At 39.4% G+C, this 20,445-nt stretch overlaps 1 protein-coding gene across 5 annotated transcripts in view; it reads right to left on the bottom strand.

Moving 5' to 3' along the window:
- Mthfs (methenyltetrahydrofolate synthetase) overlaps positions 1-20,445 on the bottom strand; it is a 141,882-nt gene that overhangs the window by 73,941 nt on the left and 47,496 nt on the right. For 4 of the 5 annotated variants that reach the window (XM_005316876.5, XM_013360044.3, XM_078049152.1 and 1 more), the window contains exon 3: positions 13,512-14,320. The exons of the other annotated variant lie outside the window; for it this stretch is intronic. In XM_005316876.5, the coding sequence (XP_005316933.1) occupies positions 14,088-14,320 (233 nt within the window). In that variant the 3' untranslated portion in view covers positions 13,512-14,087. Of the gene's footprint in view, positions 1-13,511; positions 14,321-20,445 lie in introns of those variants that run through there. 5 annotated transcript variants of the gene reach the window in all.

The following is a 20,445-nucleotide window of genomic DNA, read 5'->3' as shown; positions in this document are numbered from 1 at the left end:
ATCCCAGACGGGATTATGACAATCTGCCCTGACCCTAACTTCCAAAAGCAACAGCAGATCTTCTCAGGAGAAAAAAATGCAATATCCAGAGCCTCAAATTCTCTCTCCAAATTTTCACATACAACTGACATAATATACAACAACAAAAAAAATTTAAATAAAAAAATTACAAAGCATACTGGGAAAAGGCCAGAAACCAAGAAGAAGATAATAAACACAGAAATACAAAGAGATCCTGATACTGAAATTATAACACAAGATCAGTGTAATCAACATTTCTAAAAACTGAATTTTAACAAAGAATTAAAGTCCATTTTTAAAAATCAAATGAAAGTTCTGTTCTGAAATATATAATAATTAAGCTAGGAACTCAACAGGTGGGTAGGCAAAGCTGAAGAAAAGATTAGGGAATTCAAAAATATGTAATAGAGAATATTTAGACTGAAAGAATGGAGGAACAAAATGGAAAGTATTAGGGGAATGAAAGAGGAGTGTACAAGACCTAATGGGACATGGTGAACAGGTCCAGCATACATGTAATTGGGGTCCTACAGAGGAAAGAGCAAATGGAGCAGAAATAACTTTTACAGAGATAATGACCAAGAATTTTCCAAACCTGGCAAAAGACCACAAACCATATATTCTATAAGTGTTATGAACCCTAAACAGAATAAATGCATAGAACCACAGTTACACACATGTAGCAAAACTGCTACAAAAATAAATAAATAAACAGGAAAATCTTAAAACCAAAGTTAAGAACTAAATCAATTTTCTTAATTGACTTATTATTTAATTTGCTTTTATTATTTAATTTGCTTTAATTATTTATTAATGGCCAATTATACCAGATTCTCTGAGAGTTGGGCCAGGGCATGAATCATGGGGAGGGTGCTTTTTACAAATGTACATCCTAGAGCACTGTAAATTAGCCCATTTTCTGTTCCTAATAACACAATCCCACAAATTGAGTAAGTTATAAAGAAAAGGTTTATTTTGGCTTCTGGTTCAGGTCCAAGGTTGAGGGGCCATACCTGGTGACTATCTTCTAATGTCCCAGGATGTACATTGTAAAAGAGTGCAAATGTGGGGTAAGTATGTGAGTATGTCTGTGTCATCTTTCTCCCTCCTTATATTTAGTCATAGCCCTCCCCGCTCCATGACTTTATATAATTCTAATTATCTCCCAAAGGCCCTACCTCTGCATACCATAGTCAGATTAAGATTCCAACCTTTTAATACCTCACAATGAGATTAAATTCCAATATGAGTTTTAGAGGGAACAAACCATATTTGAACCATAACAAGCACTGCTACAGATTCTGATTTTGGCCAACTATAGGCAAAGCCCCTGAATCAGAATTTTCAACAATCCATCCAGGTAATTCTGATGTAGAAATTCACACACCCTGCTTCTTCAAACCTGGTTCTGTCTATATCCCCTTATAACTAAGGAAACTGAGGCCCAGCCAAGCAAGTCTGAAGTCACCCAAAGTGATACTATGAGTTGTGGCAGGACCACAAAGGGCACATTGGCAATCAGGGGTCAACCCTGAATAGCAGCCCTTCTGATGAAGTAACTGCAGGCATCCCAGACCATAGTAAGCAGGGCAGGCAAGCAAAGTATACTTATAAGATGGCAGAAAGGAATTGAAAATACCTGATGACCTCTACAAGCAGACCCTGCATGAGGCCTTTTTTAAGATTTCCTTTGATTCTAAAATTGAGCCTAAGGCTACATCATTTATCCAACCTATCATATGCTAGACACAGTATTACATACTTTATTATCTCTTTTAACCTTTACCACAAACCTATGATGCAGATACCATTATCAGTCCTCATTTTATAAAGAGGCACAGAGAAATTAACTTATTGAATAGTGGGATCTGAAAGCATAAATCCTGATTTCAGAGTATATCTATAACTTCAGAGTTCTACTACCTTTACTCCCCTATCTCTACCCACCCACCAGCTCTAATATACTTACCCTGCATGCCAAAGGACGGTTTCTTTAACACTCCCTATATAGTCTATAGACTGTTTTTGGTAACAGGGTAAAACAAAAAGGCACAGGAATGGGAAAACCTGGGTTATTTCCTTGGCTCTACCACTCCATTCTATAATTTTACATAGGTTCCTTCCCTCCTGCAGCCTCCAATTTTTCCATCTGGCAAACAGAGGCAATGATGTCTATCTCAGGATTGTGGTAAGGATTAAACACCTTCAAAAGCCCCAGAGTATGGTTGACATAGAGGGGATATGTTTGGGTTCTACTGTGCTTGGAAAGACCTGGGCACTCTGTCTGCCAGATAACAGGCCGTGCTGTGGATGGTTCCTAAGAAGCAGTGTGGCTCAGCCTGCAGGGTGACCCTGTGCTGCAGTGCAGTGTGCCGCAGTGTTCATTGCTGCCAGAGCCAGCACCTGCCGGAGGGGTGCTCTCCTCTCCACTACCCACACAGCCGACAGTTCCCACATTATTAAATGGCTCACCTAGCTGCACTTGTTTTATAAAACAGCATGAGCAGTCATGCAGTTATCTATAGGTTTTTCAATAAACTTAGAAATCTGATCATCTCATTCTCTGAAATTTCCCTTCTGGTGGCTGGGTGTTGAAGGGATTTTTTTAAAAACTTTTATCTAAGCTTTAATAAAAGACTGATGGATTAAATGGTAGAAAAAAATGTTCTTAGAGGTGATAATAATACAGGCAGAACTGACTAGGCAAACTGTCAAGAGAATAAAATGAGGCATAAAACCCTTCCTCTCTCCCTTTGTTATCTTCCCTCTTGCTAGAGGAAGGGGATTGAAGCCCACCTTCACCTCTGTAGCAGCTGTCCTTTTGCCCAGCATCCTCAAGAGACTTCTGTGATATCCAGGAATGCTTTACAGTCCCTTAGCTCCTTGCAAAATGTTCCTACAGTGCTGCCTTCTACTAGATTACATTTTGGAATCTGATAATCCTGTGGCAAAGATTCTTCCTTTGCAGATAGTCCTATCCCCCCCTGAGGTTCAAGGCTAATGGGAAGCAAAGAGGGAGAGAAAGAAAAAGAGGGGAAAACAGGTAGAAAAGAAAGATGAGGGGGTAAGAAGAGAGAAGGAAAGAGAAAAAGTAAAGGGAAAGAGGAGGAAAATGGGGATGTACAGTAGTTCAACCATCTGCAGAGACTGAAAAGCAAGCGCATAACCACGTGCAGAGTGTCAGAAAGGCTTATAAGATCAATAAGAAACCCAGGTTTAGGGAAGGTATCAGAGCCCAACAGAATAGACTAACCAGCTAGAGACTACATGCATCTTTGTAACCACAGAGAATTATAATTAAAGGCTGGCCCAGTATCTCATTGATTATTCCTGCAGACCTGACCAAGGACTGAGCTAAAGCAACTACAGATCACCCTGATATGAGGCCTGGTGAGATCTCCATGGCAGCCTCTTTGGCCTTGTGAGGACAGCGTGGCAAGCAGACATAGGTCCTGAATGGGAAACCAAAGCTCAACTCCACAGGGAGTTCTCCCAGCCTTCCCATCATGGGCCTCTTTAGATCTGCCACAGACTCGCTGAAGATTTTGTGGGCTCAGGTGCTTTAAGGAACTCAAGTTACAAGGTTCAAGTTGACCTAGTGCCCCAGGATATAAAAGAGCTCATAAGAGGGTTTCAGAAGAAAAACAGAAGCCCTCCCTTCCCAGCACTCCAAATGAGGTGCAAGATACAAGGTAGTGAAAGAACATGGACTTAAAATCAGAGTTGGTTCAGACCCTGATTTACCACGCATGTGGAATATCATCTCAGCCTTGGTTTTCTATAAAATGGGCTAGTGATACCAGTGTTACAAAAATGGGATATGCTAATATATGCAGATGTAGGCAAAGTAGTTGTTCTGCATGCCCACAACCATGTGCTCACATGGAAGGACTTTAGCCAGAATAACACTCCTGTCCTCTCTCTCCTCCTTCCCTTACACCTCCCCACCCCAGCCTGTAAGTTTTGCAGAAGAAACCAAGCTTGTGGGATATGCTTGCTCTAGTTTGTTTCATTTGGATGTGACTGTCCACAGGAAGAAAATTCTCTGCCATGTCCTGTTCTATTACCCCTCGCAGGAGGGCCAGCAGGTATCTGGTCAGTTGTGTCCCTGACTAGCTAGAAAATGGGTGTGTATGACGAAGGAGTCTCCTATAAGAAGACTGCACAACTCAGCTAAATCCACCAATCCATTAACCAAATTGATCTTCTGACTTACCACATTTGACTCCATGTCTGTCTCTCAGATGGTTCTGAACTTAGAGAAGAAAGAGTGATATTTAGTGCTCCTATTACTTAGAAAGCACTCATTAAACCTGCTATATATGCAACCCTCAGAGGTACCAACTGTGGCAGAGCTTCCTCTTGAGAGAACACTTATCCCCCTAGATAAAGCAATTCCAAGCCAGTGAAAATAAGTCAGCAACCAGTCTTCCACTTCATTTATGCACCCAGATGAATGTTGGGGAAAATGTTTATGGTTCATTTTCAACTTGCCTCCTTCCCACCCTCTTCTTTTTTAAAAAAAATATTTATTTTTTAGTTGTAGATGGACACAATACCTTTATTTATTTTTATGTGGTGCTGAGGATTGAACCCAGGGCCTCCCATGTGCTAGGCAAGCACTCGAACACTGAGCCACAACCCCAGCACCCCCATCCTATTCTTTATCAATGTGTGATCTTAACTGATCCACTGCATCCTGTGGGTAGTCTGCGAGCTGGTGACACTTGTACTTTGATGGACCATGCATATAACCAGTTACCTATTTAACAAAGTGGCAGTCTCAATTAGAAATTAGACTCAAGCCTTCTTTGGCCAAGGGGGCTGCCAGCTGGAGGCGGGGAATCTTAGGGGTGTGCATCTAGAGGGCAGGCACTGCGTGGGAACTAGAGGTCAGCTCAAGCATAGTGCAGAGTACATGCAGTCCCAGCAGAGGTTCTCCCAAAAACCCACAAAGCAGCTCTATGAAAATCATCTGGGTATATGGTAAACGAGGTCTGAGGTCAGGTGATTGATTCAAGCCAGCTATGCTACTTTCCTTGACTGTCAGAACCTTCAGAACCAGAAGAAAGGAGGTGGATGGAAGAAAATGAAATATTATATGGATACCCCTCCCCACTGATGAGTTGGAGGGTAAGGGACGCAGAAGAAACAAACAAACAAAAATTTTGATTTAAGATTGAACTGAGTTTTTTAATCCCCTCAATAGAACTCATTTTTTATATCTGAAAGATGATCAAAAAATAATAGGATCTTGCTGGACACAGTGGTGCACACCTGTAAGCCCAGTGGTTCGGGAGGCTGAGGCAGGAGGATAGCAAGTTCAAAGCCAGCCTCAGCAAAAGCGAGGCACACTAAGAAACTCAGTGAGACCCTGACTCTAAATAAAATATAAAATAGGGCTTGGGATGTGGCTCAGTTGTTGAGCCCTGGGGTTTAATCCCCAGTATCAAAAAAAAAAAAAATAGGATCTTGCCAAAATATGCTCCTGGGAAGGAGAGGGAGATCCAAATAGTGTGAAAAAGAAGACAGTTATTTCTTGATTGCTCCTTCTGGGATTGAGATTCATCCCTGAAACTGAATGCAGGCCCTGGCTCTCACCTCTATTAGCACGTAGAAACCAGAAGGCATGTGAGACCAGAGAATACACCTAGGACCAGCCACATACCTTTAGAATGCCACTGGCTTAAGGGCTTGTACCTCTTCCGTGCTATGAAGCTCTGGTGTCAGAGGTCAGCTCCACAAGCTGTACCTGAGGACAACGAGGTATGATTTTCATGGCTGGCAAGCAAGGTAGTTAAGCTGATGGGTTCCTGTCTGTCTCTGACATTTGCCTGTTCCCACATTACACTTACCTCTGGACATTAGATTTTGGATCCCGGCAGAAGTATTCCTCTAACTTCAGCAAGCATAAAAATACCCTGAGGCATTTGTTCAAAATGCAAATTTCCAGTCCTCTATTCCTACAGATTCTGATTTAATAGGTAGTCTGTAGAAAACAGTTTGAAAATCATGCTCTAGAAATTAGTGCTGTGCAATAGAACTTTCTGCAATGATGGAAATGTCTTATATTTGTGCTATTTTACAGAGTAAGCACTAGCCACATGGGGCTACAGAGCAGTTAAAGTGTGACTAGTGTAGCCATGGAAGTGTCTTTTAAATTTTATTTTTATCTCTTTAACTTTAAATAGCCACTAATCACTAAAGCTACCATACTGGGCAGTGCAGCTCAGAACACTGCTACTCAATGGGGGCAAGAAACCAGCAGCATTACCTAGGAGATTGTTAGAAATGAAGCATTCTGGGTCCTACTCTAGACCTTCCTACCACATTTTTAAAAGATCCCCAAGTGATCCATATGCCAATAAAGGTTGATATTCACTTTCTAGAATATCTTGGTGCCTCACTAAAATCTTCCACTCCCACTGAACCATCCACTACCTGTTAATATTTATATAGACTGATCTCATATTCAATTTTATAAATCTGGTTCTTACTCAGCATACTGGATTCTGATGTAACTAGCATTTTGGTCTGGAGGGCAAAAGAGGTGTTGGGGGGGAGAGGAAGAGAGAGAGAGAGAGAGAAAAGAGAGAAAGAGAGACAGAGACAGAGAGAGAGAGGGGAGAAATGAAGGAACATAGTGCCAGGTTGGAAAGGGTCCTATATGCAAGCTGAGAAATTTATTCTTTGGGCAATAGATAACCATCAAAAACTATTAAGCAGGTAGGTAGCACAAGCAGAGTTGTGTTTTATGGAGATAATGCATAGAAGGATAGAGGATGGCCTAGAGGAGATGGCCAATTGATAAGTAATCTTCACTGTCCACTGGTTCTTGTATTAAGTATACCTACTGGGAATAGAATTTATCTTATCCCCAGATTGGAGGAACAGCAAATATTTTATACTTACAGCAATATATCTATTCTACATGGTCAAGATCCACAGTATCCCAACCCAGATCTTCAGAATAATACAGTATTCTTTATCTCTAAGATTGGGAGGAAATAACAAACACTTTTTGCATTTCAATTCTGAAGAGATTATTTCTCAGTGATAAAACCAAATGTTTGTCATTTATAGTAGTAAACTCTGGGATCTGACTCAACATTGAAACAACTGTTTGCTTTGAAAGTATATTTTTTAAATGAATCATTTTAAGACTAAAAGTATATGTAAGACATTCACGGGACATATAATAATCAAAACAATTAAACCAAATGGATTTTTGTGCAGATGCCTCATTCATTGGTATTGATGTGGTCTGTTGTCATAACAAGCTACAAATGTTAAAATGAAAAGGAGCTGCAATTGGTAGAGAAGAGCGAGATGATGGAAAGGAAAAAGTGGGAGACTTAAAAAGTGTTTCTAGCTTTTTATCTAGTTTTGGGAATCCTTTCATGTACTCAGAGGGTAGGTCCTGGTCAGTCAGGGAAAAGTCTGAAAGGAAAAGACCCAAAAGAAAGGGTTCCATTATTTTCCAGGTGACAAGGTTTTTAAAGGTGCTCTGTTTCTACAGGAATGACTTCTTTCCTATTCAAACACAGACAATAAACCCAACAATCAAGATAGCAGCTCCAACCAAAGCACATGGGCAGAAGGCAAGGGGGCTGTATTAAAACATTGTGACAAAAAGAAAGACAAAAGGATCATAGGGAGGCCAGCACCAGCAATACCACACTCAGTCAACACAGACAAGGGAGAGGCAGGAAGAGGAAGTAAAAAAGCTCTGTGGCTCAACCAGAATCTCTCTTGACCAATAAACCTGTCCTTCTACCTACCCTTAGAGCAATGGTCACCAAACAGGATGACTGCCCCCAAAAGCAAGACGATATTAGAATCTCTATTTGTATTTACTCATCTTTGAAAGACAAGAAATTCAGTTTTGCTAAAATTTACAAACTGCATCAGCATATCCCTTATCAGGATAAGCAAATGTGTTTGGGGAGAAAGAACAGTTGGACAATGTGGGAGGGGGAGTTTAGTTACTTTCAGCATACTGAGACATACTGCAGTTTCTGAAGCACAGGATTTTACCTATTTCCTAATGTGGTTCCACTAAACCAACACTCTTAAAATGGACAAGTGGCTTTAAAAGATTCTTAAAAAGAAATAGTAAATCAAAGATAACTCTAAAAATGCTAGCCCAAATGAGTAACAATACTAATACTTACATTATTCATATAAGCTATCCATGAACCACACAAGGAATAACACTAAAATTTGCCAAGAAATCAACAACAAAAAATTTTGAAATTATCTCAAAGCCTTTTTGAAATAGGGATTTGTGTCCCACATGGTTAATGACGAATCAGTTTTCACATGCACAGTGAAAAGCATGATACCATCATGACTAGCAGAAGCTACAGACCAAGAAAATGAAAACAAACTTTCCACAATATGTTCAACAATATTTAATAACCTAAGCTACCTACTCCAACACTCACTGGACAGAGTTCACTAAACAGAATCACAAAGGTTTGTAAGTCTGTTAAAAGCCTTCTCACTTAATAGTGAAAGATAATTTAAATGTATATTTTAAATTTATACCATGCCATTTAAAAAAAATACTGATTGTTTACACTGTGGAAATAGGGATGAATTGCTAATAAGACAATGTCAAGAAACCTGATGCATCTTTCTGTCAAGAAGCACTATTGGATGGCATATAGAAAACACGGCTTGCAATCTGAAGACATGAGGACAGGAATAAATCCTTCATGGTGGGAGGCTGAGTCAAAAGACAGATGCTTCCAACATACCTCCTCTTGCAGTTCCACTACAAGAAGAAAGATGTTAAAGGAGAGATGAAATGGATAAGATGTATTTCTCAAAATTCACCTTAGTGTGGTGGCACACACACACACACCCAGCGGCTCAAGAGGCAGAGGCAGGAGGATCGCAAGTTCAAAGCCAACTTCAGCAATTTGGCGAGGCACTAAGCAACTCAATGAGACTCTAATAAAATACAAAATAGGGATAAGGATGTAGGTCAGTGGTCAAGTGCCCCTGAATTCAATCCCTGGTACCCCCCACCAAAAAAAAAAAAAAAAACTTAAAAAAAAAAAAAGTCTTATAGGCAGACAAAGTTTCCATTCCCTACGGAATGGCTACTTTGGGTTTTCTTTTAAAGGTAAAGTGGTGAATTCTACATTAAATATTTAGTAATAGCATCCCACATAATTCACAGATAAGATATATCCCACATGTGATAGGTTTCACTGATGTGAATTTTATAAAATTAGGATCTTTAAAAAATAATAGAGGGCTAGAGATGTAGCTTTAGAGATAAAATGCTTGCCTCACAAGCACAGGGCCTCAGGTTTAATCTCCAGCACTGCAAATATATATATATATATATATATATAAAATTTACAACTCTTTGTGATATAATAAGAAGTACACATGAGTACACATTTTGATTCACCTGCAATTTCTCTGGTTATCTCAAGATAAAATACTTTTTAAAAAGCTGTTAAACTTGAAGATGAGTTTTGCTTGTACTTTTAACCCAAAAGCAAAGATACCAATTTTTCTAACTTTTCTGAGATTACAAATGGCCACCAGTAAATTGCTAACTAAGCAGACATTTAAAAAAAAAATGCATCTAATTTGAATCTTCAGGGTAAAAGTCATGTACCATCAATGAGTCAGATGTGAACTACTTTCAGAAAGCACTTGCCTGGCATGCATGAGAACCTGGGTTCAATTCCCAGTGAAAGGAAAGAAGGAAGGAAGGGAAGGAGGGAGGGAGGGAGAGAAGAAAGAAAAAGAAAGAAAGGAAGACAGACAAAGAGGGAGCATACTAAAAATGAAAATGTTTTCATCATTATATGATTATGTTGCCAAAAACCATGACATCTATAAATGCTTTCATATCTACACAACTAAATTGGAAGCAGAATTTTTCTAACTTGGTTTAAAATCTTTCTAAGAAGTTCAATAAGTTTTGAATCCATCTGTCAACAAAGCAAATGGGTGGCGTTTTAATATGTAAGAATGACAGATCCACATCAAGAAAATGTATATTGACTAGTCATATTTCTATTTAAAATATCACTGTGAAATTAGTAGATAAAATTAAAAATTTTAGTAACTACAGCACTATATCCAACTGGATCTGCTTATCTCTGGAAGTACTTTTTTCAGCTAAAAAGCCTTTAAGACCAAATACTGAAATTAAAACCAGACTTCTGAGTCATTAAAGATGTGTTAAAATAAGGTTTTCAAAAAATAATGAGCCAGGCACGGTGGCACACGCCTGAAATCCCAGTGGCTTGGGAGGCTAAGTGAGAAGAATCCCAAATTAAAGCCAGCCTCAGCAACTCAGCAAGACCCTGTCTCTAAATAAAATACAAAAAAGGGCTGAAGATGTGGTTCAATGGATAAGTGCCCCTGGGTTCAATACCTAGCACCAAAAAAAAGAATTTGGGGATTGGATGTGTGGCTCAGTGGTAGATTACTTGCCTAGCATGCACAAGGCCCTAGGAAAAAAGGAAGGGAGAGAGGCAGGCAAGCAAGAAAGAGAGAGAAATGAGGAAGGGAAGAAAGAAGGAATAAATAAAAAATAAGTTTTTAAATCATGTTGTTCTTAAAAATGAATATAAATTATATCTAATATATCCTATTTCAACTTTATCTCATCCTTCTTGTGTGTTTTATAACATGCACATTATTATTTAGAAAAATCTGTTATTTATTTTTAAGCATAGAAGAAATCATATATTTAGGACTGGTGACCACAGAGACTGAAGGAAAAAAAAACTGGGTTTTTATGGAGGGCAATATTCAAACTGGTTCATTCTTTCATTGAATTTACTGGGGCCAGGCATGGTGGCAAATGCCTATAATCCCAGCAATGTAAAAAGCTGAGGGAGGAAGATCACAAGTTCAAGGCCAGCCTCTAAAACTTAGATCCTGTGTCAAAATAAAAAATCAAGGTTTGAGATGTAGCTCAGTAGTAATGCACCCTGCAATGGGGTTCAATGCCCAGTACCACAAAAAATAAAGAATAAGAATTTATTGGGTATTTCATTGTGCTGAGGTCTGAGGTAGGTTCTGAAGCAAAAACAAATTTGGCATGGAAGGTGTCTTTAAGGAGCTGTAGTCTAGTGGAGAAAGTATATAAATATATATTAGCCAGGCACAGTGCCCCATGCCTGTAATCCCAGCACTAGAAGAGGCTGAGGCAGAAGGATTGCAAGTTTGAAGCCAGCCTGAACAACTTAGCGAGGCCCTATCTCTAAATAAAATATTAAAAAGGGTTGGGGATATGACTCAATGGTTAAGCACCCCTGGGTTCAATCCCCAGACCACACACACAAAAAAAAGATTAAAATGCAATGAGAGTGACTGGGGTCGTGGCTCAGTGGTAGAGCACTTGCCCAGCATGTTTCAATTCTCAGCAGAATAAATAAAGATCCATTGACAACTAAAAAAATATTTTAAAAATTCAATGAGAGTAACTGAATTCAATGATCTCTAAAAGAAAAACAAAACAACTGAGGCCAGGAACTAAGCTTCTGCAATAAGCCATCCATGCCTCAACATATTTATCAATCTCTTAGAAGGCCATTGTGATTAAACATGTATTGTTCTTTTTTTAATATTTATTTTTTGCAGTTGTAGATAGACACAATTACTTTATTTTATTTATTTATTTATTTTTATGTAGTGCTGAGGATGGAACCCAGGGCCTTGCACGTGCAAGGCAAGTGCTCTACCGCTGAGCCACAACCCCAGCCCCACATATATTGTTCTTATCCACAGCTTCATATAGTTCATTTTCTAAGTAAGCACAACTCTGCAGAATATATATCACAAACTTATTTGGGGCTGAGATGTTTCCAATTCCCAAGACTAAGAATTATTTCTGTTCAGTCCTAGTTGCTATTTCTCTCCCTTCTACCTGGATTGACCCTTTCCTGAAAGCCTCATCATTCTTGCTTCTTGTTGACCTGTACCTCCTAGAGTCAAAGGTCTTGTTCTCATCCTCTGTTTATGTCCTAATCAGGTGACAGTGTCCTTTTTACCTGCATCATGGGAGGAAAGGGTTCTCCCTTCTAATACCCTCTGCATAAAAACCACTGCATGCATTACTAGTTACTAGAAAATGGCTCTCTTTATAAATGGGAGACCCTGAAGCCTCCTGGCTTTCTTGAATTTCAGCACCCTGCTTCTTCTGGCCAGTTGACTACCTGTTCTACCTGTACTTAAGAAGCTGGCTGAGTGGTTTTAAACACCATCTTTTGGTAGAAGAATAACATACACTGAGTTGATTGGGCAAAACTTACCTGATGTGAAGTAATTTGGGAATTTCAGACCAATAGTCACATCAGTCATATTAATATTCACCTTAACCTTACAGTTGAAGTAACATTTAAGGTTTTTAACCAGTATAACAATATGACTTTACAGCTTGTAAGAATTACATTTCTCTCCCATTTTGCATTGTACATCTTAAACTGTACAGATCCATCTTTAGCCTATTGACATTTTAAAGTTTGGGATTTTTCCTACTTTTGTGCATGAAATAATAAATCACATATGAATCCAAATCATGAATCATGAATCCAAAGAATGGTGGATCTATGTTTTAAGTGAAATATATCTAAATATATTCAATTAACTCATTAAAAATATTTTCAAACACCCACTCTATGTCTCACTGTCTATGAAGTAGGACGTCTTTGGCACTCACAGTTCTGTGAAGTATGTAAACTAATAAGTGCTATAGAGGACAAGAAGATGAACAGCCAGGGTTGTTCAAACAAGGAATGGAACATAAACCTGCCTGAGAAAGCAGAGGAAGACTTCACAGAAGAGGCAAAGCAGGAGCACAGTCCAGATGCACAAAATGAGTGTTTCAGCCAAAAGGGTTCACTCAGTACAAAGGGCAGAAGCAGCCAGTAATGCTCAATATGTGGCATAGAAGGAGAATGTGGGGTGTAAAGACAAGAGACTAGAAAAAGGAAGGTGGTAGCCTCTCCTAAGGGATGTTGTACACAATAGAAGACATCACCAAAACCCAGAGGGCTCTGAAGAGTCCCCAAAATACTCCAATCAGAAGTGCTTCATGATCAGATTTGTGTTTTATAATACCACTCTGAAAGACATTGGAGGAAAAGAAGCCAGGTATGAGATGCTTGCCTAATTCCACTTAGAAATGCTGAGGGGCTGGACAAAAGCAGCAGCAGGACAAAGGAGAGGACAGCAGATGTAAGACGCATTTTGGAGGCAAGATCAACAGGAGCTGGTGACAGGCAGGAGGTGGGAAATGAGAGGAGAGTGGAGTCCAGGAAGACTCCTGGGTTTTCTGGTGATAACCAAATCCTCCCCCACCAACAAAATTACCACGGTCTAGCTGTGAGGCCATCTGCCAACCTTCAGCTAACAGCATCTTTCATTTTCCAAAACAGAACCCATGAGCAAACAGACACAATTCCTAACTTAGATCTTAAAGTGACACACAAAACAGCAAGAGAGACCAATCAGTTAAATAAAAATATTAAATCATCAAAAATTTTCATACATTAACCACCAACAACTACAAAGTGCCAAACATCAGATTTCAGAGTGAGTAAATGAAATCATGATGAATTAGTACAATATTATCAGGAAATTTGGTACCTAAAACAAACACCGACAAATCAATTAATAAGCTCCAAGTCTATGTCTGGCCAGGCCCATGACAGGCCAAAATGAAATACAGTGTCTACCCACCATGTGTTTACCTTCCTCTCACACTCTGAGTTAGAACACAGTTCCTCATAAATATTTAACTTAAACTGCAAAACCGAGAGATTAACTTGTCACATTAACACCAGGAAATTATGTTGAAAATCATATGGTGATAGCCTCCATTTTAATCAATATTCTAGTATTCACATTTATATTGATTTCAAAAGACAATTTAATATTAGGTATATCATATGTACACTAAAAATTATCCAAGTCCATATTCAATTTAATGTGAAATTTCAATTAATTTTTGACACAGGAAAAAATATACATATATTCCTAACTCTGATACAAAACACTGACGATTTGGCTGTAGTCATCTGGTCTTAAGATGGTGAAGAGTCTTCGTAAAGAACTTCATCTACCTTCATGTCATGTTCATCCACTGGGACCTGCAGGCAAATCTGCTCTTTGAAAGCCAAGGCCAAGGTGTAGGGTTTCACTTCCTGACACTGCAGACAGCGCTTCAGGTAGGTGTCATAATAGCCTTTGCCCCTCCCCAGCCGGTTGCCATGTTTGTCAAACCCAAGACCTGGCATGAAGATGAGATCAAGTCCCCCTGTGGAAAAAAGGAATAAATTTGAGAGGATTAGCAGTTTCTGTAAGATCACTTTGGAATGAAATGTGGTTTTCTTTTTTTTTAAGTTGTAGATGGATGCAATATCTTTATTTTTATGTGGTAATGAAGAGCGAACCCAGTGCCTCACATTTGTGAGGCAAATGCTCTACCACTGAGCCACAACACCAGCCCCTGGTTTTCTTTCTTTCTTTCCCTTTTTTTTTTTTTAGTTGTAGTTGGACATAATATCTTTATTTTATTTATTTAGTTTTATGTGGTGCTGAGGATCAAACCCAGGGCCTTGCACGTGCTAGGCAAGCACTCTACTGCTAAGCCACAACCTCAGCCCCTGATTTTTATTTTTAATGACATCTATTCTTTCTCTGATTCCTAAAGAATATACGATCACTGTAGAAAGTCCAGGGAGCAGGAGGAAGAGGGGGACAAAGAAAGAAATAATTACTCAGCAACTCAGTAAGTCCTTCTTCCATCCTTCTGCAGTTCTTTCATGTATATCTTATGTAAAAATGCAAGATTCCCATGCCCTAAAGAGACTCTCTGAGGATACAGCCTAAGAACTTCTTCCTTTTTTCCAGATAATTCTACATATCTGTCAGGTTTAGGAACCATTGCCCCAGGATAATAACAGCTGGAGAAGTGGGAAAGGGTGAGGGAGAAGCTGAAAAGGACATCGAGCAGGAGAGGTACCATGCAGCTCAGACAACCTACCTCTCTTCACTTCCCATCCCCCTGGAGAGGTGAGGCCAGGTTCTCAAGCTTCCCCAGATGCACATGAGGTAGGTTTTTGCCTACTCTGGGGCATTGCGTAAGTACAAAATGAGGTCCCATAACCAGTCACCTGGCAGGAATCTTCCCAGGTAAGACAGGGCCCAGAAATTGGCATGGATTCATCAGGATACAGCAGGATGCTGGAGCTCAGGGTAAAGGGCAGGTTCTTAGAGTGGGAGTCTATGAAAATAGGTAATAATGGTCACTAGGTGGAAGAGCTCTGTGGATATTATGAACCTCTGGCAGAGAGGACAAGGACAAAGACAAGGACTAGTGCAAGAGCCAAATGAGGTGTCTACTCAGTGCTTTCCCCTGAGGCCTTCTTGTATTGGACCTTGGCCTCCTAAAAGCTTTCGTGGGGGCTTCTAGATGACCTACAGATTAGTCATGGACTAACCACTCAGACAACTTTGTTGCCTTACACTGGGTTGGAAGACAAGAACTCTCCAGAACAGGATATTACTGGAGATGGTCAGACTGCCAGCTAGGTTGGCCCCTGCTTTCAGCAGCTGTTCTGACTTCCTACAGAACTGTGAGGTTAACACAGCTTTTCTCTGGCTCCCAGCAAACACCTGTCAACCCTGCTTGCCAAAATCCAGCAGAGCAGATCTCAGGTTACAGTCATGACTTTCCTGTGTAAACCTGCCTGTCCATTCTAATCCCCACTTACTAAAGGGCCCTGGTCACTGATCTGTGTTCCTGTCCAGCTCATTTTCTCTTAGGATTGACACTGACCTGTGCTTTGTCTATTAGCAGAGCCTACTAAGGATTAAAGTTCAGCTCCTGTCTTCTAAACCTAGAACACACACTCACACACCTTCCTAGGACTCCTGGCCTCTTTACAGTATGGAAAGGTGTTGTGTAAAATACTCTGAGGGATTGACAGGTGGGGGCACACAATCTCTGCTCTTAAGGAGATGGCAGTTCAGTTAACATAAAACATACACATGTAATATCCATTCCAGTGTAAAGCAACAATCTCTGCCAGTTGTCCCAAAAGCAATAGACACAATGGGTCTTCAGCAGAAGAAAAGTAATTCTAGCTAGGTGGTCAGGGAAGGAGGCATGGAGAACTTTGACCTGACCTGGACTTTTAGGGAATATGTTTCAGAAACCAAAAGAAAGGTGGCAGGTGCAGAGTGATGAGAAGAGAGTGGAAGGCAGTTTATTTGCTAGGACAGAAGAATCAGGCTGAAGAGCAGCAGAAGAAATGAGTGTGCAGTTCCCTTGTGCACTGTTAGCAGAAGTATAAAATGGAAGAGCTGCAATGGAAAACAGTATATAAGTTCCTTTGAAAATTAAAAACACGGAGGGCTGGGGTTGTAGCTCAGTGGTAGAGCACTTGCCTCACATATGTAAAGCCCCGGGTTTGATCCTCAACACCGCAATAAAGAGAGAGAGAGAGAGAGAGAGAGAGAGAGAGAGAGAGAGAGAGAGAGAGAGAGAGAGAGAGATTGACTGTGTCCATCTATAACTAAAAAAAAATATTAAAAAATTTTAAAACAGAACTACCATATTATCCAGTTATTCCACTTCTGAATATTCATCCAAATAATTGAAATCAGAGTCTCAGGAAGGCTTCTGTTCTTCCATCCTCACTGCAACATTATTCACAATATTTAATAAGTAGAAATGGCCTATGTGTCCATTGTAGCATAAATGGATAAATAAACTACTGTACACACATACAATGAAATATTATTCAACCATGAAAAAGATGGAAATTCTGCAATATGGGACAACATGAATGAACTCTGAGGATATTACAGTAAGTGAAAGAAGTAAGACACAAAAAGACATGCACTGGAGCTATAGATGTGGCTCAGGGGTAGAGTGCCTGTCTAGCATACATGAGGTTTAATCCCCAGCACCGAAATAAATAAATAACAAATACAATATGATTCTAATTCTATGAAGTATTTAGAGTAATCAAACTTTTAGAAACAGAAAGTAGAACGTCAGTTGCCAGAGGCTAGAAGAAGATGGAAATGGGGAGCTACTGTTCAATAGGTACAGAGTTTTAGTCATACAAAAAGAAAATACTCTAGAAATCGGCTCTATTACATTATATTTATAATTAATACAACTTTATTATGCAATTAAAATTTTTAGAAGGGTAGATCTCATATGCTATTTAACACAATTTTTTTAAAAGGCAGAGCAAAAGGGAAGCCAACAGAATGGTTAAGATTTCCAGTTAACTCAATACACAAGAAAAAAAGGGCAAATTTTTGGAGCAGCCACATTTAAGCTATTGGAAAAAAAAAAAGAGAGAATAAAGAAAAGAAACAGAAAGGTAAGAAAACAAAATTCTAGTGCCCTCAAGTTATAATTAATCTTGTTCCCTCTATTCTTGTTACTCCCTGTACTCCAATTACAGCTCTGAAGTCTACCTTGTCCTACAGCTGGTTGTATATGTCTTTGTCTACCCTCCTGGACAGCAAATTTCCTTGTAGGCCATAATTTTTTCCAACTCATCCTTCATGCTTGAATTTTAATAGAATTCTAGGCCAAAGGAATCCTGAAAGATGAGTGTATTATCTGCAAATGGATCAATCCTGGCATGACATCCCATACTTTAATAACTCCAAGGCATATAGATTCAGATCAAGGTGGCAACATTAGGGAAAAACAAAATGATATAAGTACATCCTTGCATGGCTGCCAGTTCAAAGAGAGCTCTGCAACTGTTAAGCAAGAAAAAGAATAGCCTTTAGATTCTTAGGTCACTCAAGACTCTGAAATGGCCCTTCATAGGCGGATGAGGGTCCTGACGTCCTATTTGGGATGTTGCTGTTGGACCTCCTGCCCACAGGATTGCTAATTTCTCCATTCAACCATAGGGGCACCTATAGTTGCCCCTTGCTTCACTTCTTTGGAATGCCCTTCCTGGTCTGCTGATTCTGCTACTTGGTGAATTCAAGCATTTTCCTAAAACACACATGGCATTTTTTGCTTGATTTCATTCATTTGTTGTTACCCCTGAAGTTCTCCCTATGCCTTAGCATCATCATCACATGCATTACTTCATTACACACACACACACACACATACACACACACACACACACACACACACACACACACACAGAGACACACACTCACCACACATACCTGGAGCTCTTCACATATTCATAACACTATGTAGAATGCTTCTGCCACCCACCTGCAAAGGTGAAGAATCAGTGTGGCATGATGATGATGCACAGGTTCAACATACTGACTCAATGAGCTTCCTGTGCACAAGCTGGTCCCACCCTGGGCCATACCCAGTAATAAAGAAAGATCCTAGACCCACTGTAAATTATCACAAAGTTAAAACTCAGGAAAGGAAAGGAGAAAAACCCTTTTTCTCCTGTATTTCTAGTTTTCTAATGTGACTTTGTACTCCAAAACTGCAAACTAACCTTGGAAAACTGACCCAGTCCCACATACTATATTTGCTCTAAGACAGTGGTGTCCTCTGAAGGCAGGCTGGAGTGGTGGTTAGGAGCAAGGGCCACAGGGCTATCTTAATTGTGTGATCAAGAGCACTGCCCAATTTTGCTTTAATATTTTCATCTGCAAAACAGAACTGGTCCTGGAAATTAAATTAGATAATTCTAAGAAACTCCCCAGCAAGGTGCCTTTTATGATCTTTATATTTACTATGATACTTTTTTCTTTCTTTTTTTCAATTTTTTTTAGCTGCAGAAGGACATAATACCTTTATTTTATTTGTTTATTTTTATGTGGTGTTGAGGATTGAACCCAGTGCCTCACATCTGCTAGGCAAGTGCTCCACCACAACCCCAGCCCTAGTTTTATATATATATATATATATATATGAATGAATAAATAAATATCAGGCACTATTACTTGAACCAACTGGCAAGGAAAAGAGTAGTACTCCTTCAGTACTTCAAGTCATTTTTTTTTTTTTTTAGGTGTGGATGGACACAACACAATGCCTTTATTTTTATGTGGTGCTGAGAATCGAACCTGGGTCCCACCCGTGCTAGGGGAACACTCCACTGCTGAGCCACAATCCCAGCCCTAGTACTTCAAGTCAATTTTTAACCTGAGTTTTCACAATCTTACATTAGAACTGGCTCCCAGCTCTAGGATTCAACACAGCAAGAAAAGAGGAGCAAGAAAACCAGAAGAGAGTGAGGTTATAGAATAGGAATCAGTAGTTTTTTCCTGTGAAGGTCCAAGAGTAATAATTTTAATTTTTAAATTAATAATTATTTAATTATTATATAAATTATATATATATATATATATATATAATTTGCAGGCCATAGGTCTATGTCACAACTTCTTAACTCTGCTGTGCACTGTGAACCCAGTCATAGATAGTATATAAATGAATAACTGTAGCTGTGTTCCAATCAAATTTTACTTACAGAAACAGGTGGAGGGCCAGATGTGGCCTTCGGGGCTGCAGTTTGCTAAACCCCACCATAGAATATAAAGGAAGAGAGTTTCAGAAACAGAGACGTGGAGATAATGTCACAAGTGGCAGAATGGACAAGTAAGCAGAGGACATAAAAGTATCTATTAGATTTGGAAATCACTGGGGTAAGGATACTTTAACTGGGGAGATGGGAATAGATACAAAGCTGCAAGAGCTTCATTGAAAAAAGAAAAAAAAGACATAGAAAGTAGGCCTTGAAAAGAAATGAAAAAGAATTTTATAAATGCTTTTCCTTATTCCTAGTTCTGAAGCACTAGGCTCTGAGGATTCAGTTCACTTTCACAAAACCTTCTATTTAACTCTGTTAGTGAGGCAGCAGCTAGGCCACTGACACCTCCTCGGATGTCCTAAGCTCAGACTCCCTGTCCTGAGATCTTCAGAATGTAGGTTTAGCCAGCAGACTATCTACGCCATAATACTTAAGAGAAAGCCAAAAATAACAAGTGTTACAGCCCAGGATATGCATACAGCTTTCTATTTTCAACAGGTATAACAGTACTATTTTTATACTTCCCTTTCTCCTTCTAATTTTTTTTAACGTACATTTCATAGGAACTTCATGACTTAGGACATTCTCCAAAATTAACCTTCTGCAATATGGCCAGAGTTCTCTCTTCTACTCTTTAATTCTGAATATGCCAATTCTCTTGAAAGTTCACCTGGTTATCCCACCTCTAGTTACTTCTGGTCCAAATCCAACCTAAAATGCAGAATTCATCCTGGTTCTTCTTTGCTCAAAATATTTAGCCAATCACAACCTCTTAAAGATAACATCCAAACCCTCTTACCAGGTATGTAGAACCCACTGCAATCTCATTTGCATTACCTTCCCACACCATCTCTCACTGCACTCTGGTAATGCTCATTAAATGGACTGA

The sequence above is a fragment of the Ictidomys tridecemlineatus genome, chromosome 5 (assembly GCF_052094955.1).
Source record: "Ictidomys tridecemlineatus isolate mIctTri1 chromosome 5, mIctTri1.hap1, whole genome shotgun sequence".
NCBI classification, from domain to species: domain Eukaryota; kingdom Metazoa; phylum Chordata; class Mammalia; order Rodentia; family Sciuridae; genus Ictidomys; species Ictidomys tridecemlineatus.
The sequence above is the reverse complement of the archived record's forward strand: the minus strand, read 5'-3'. Positions and strand labels throughout refer to the sequence as shown.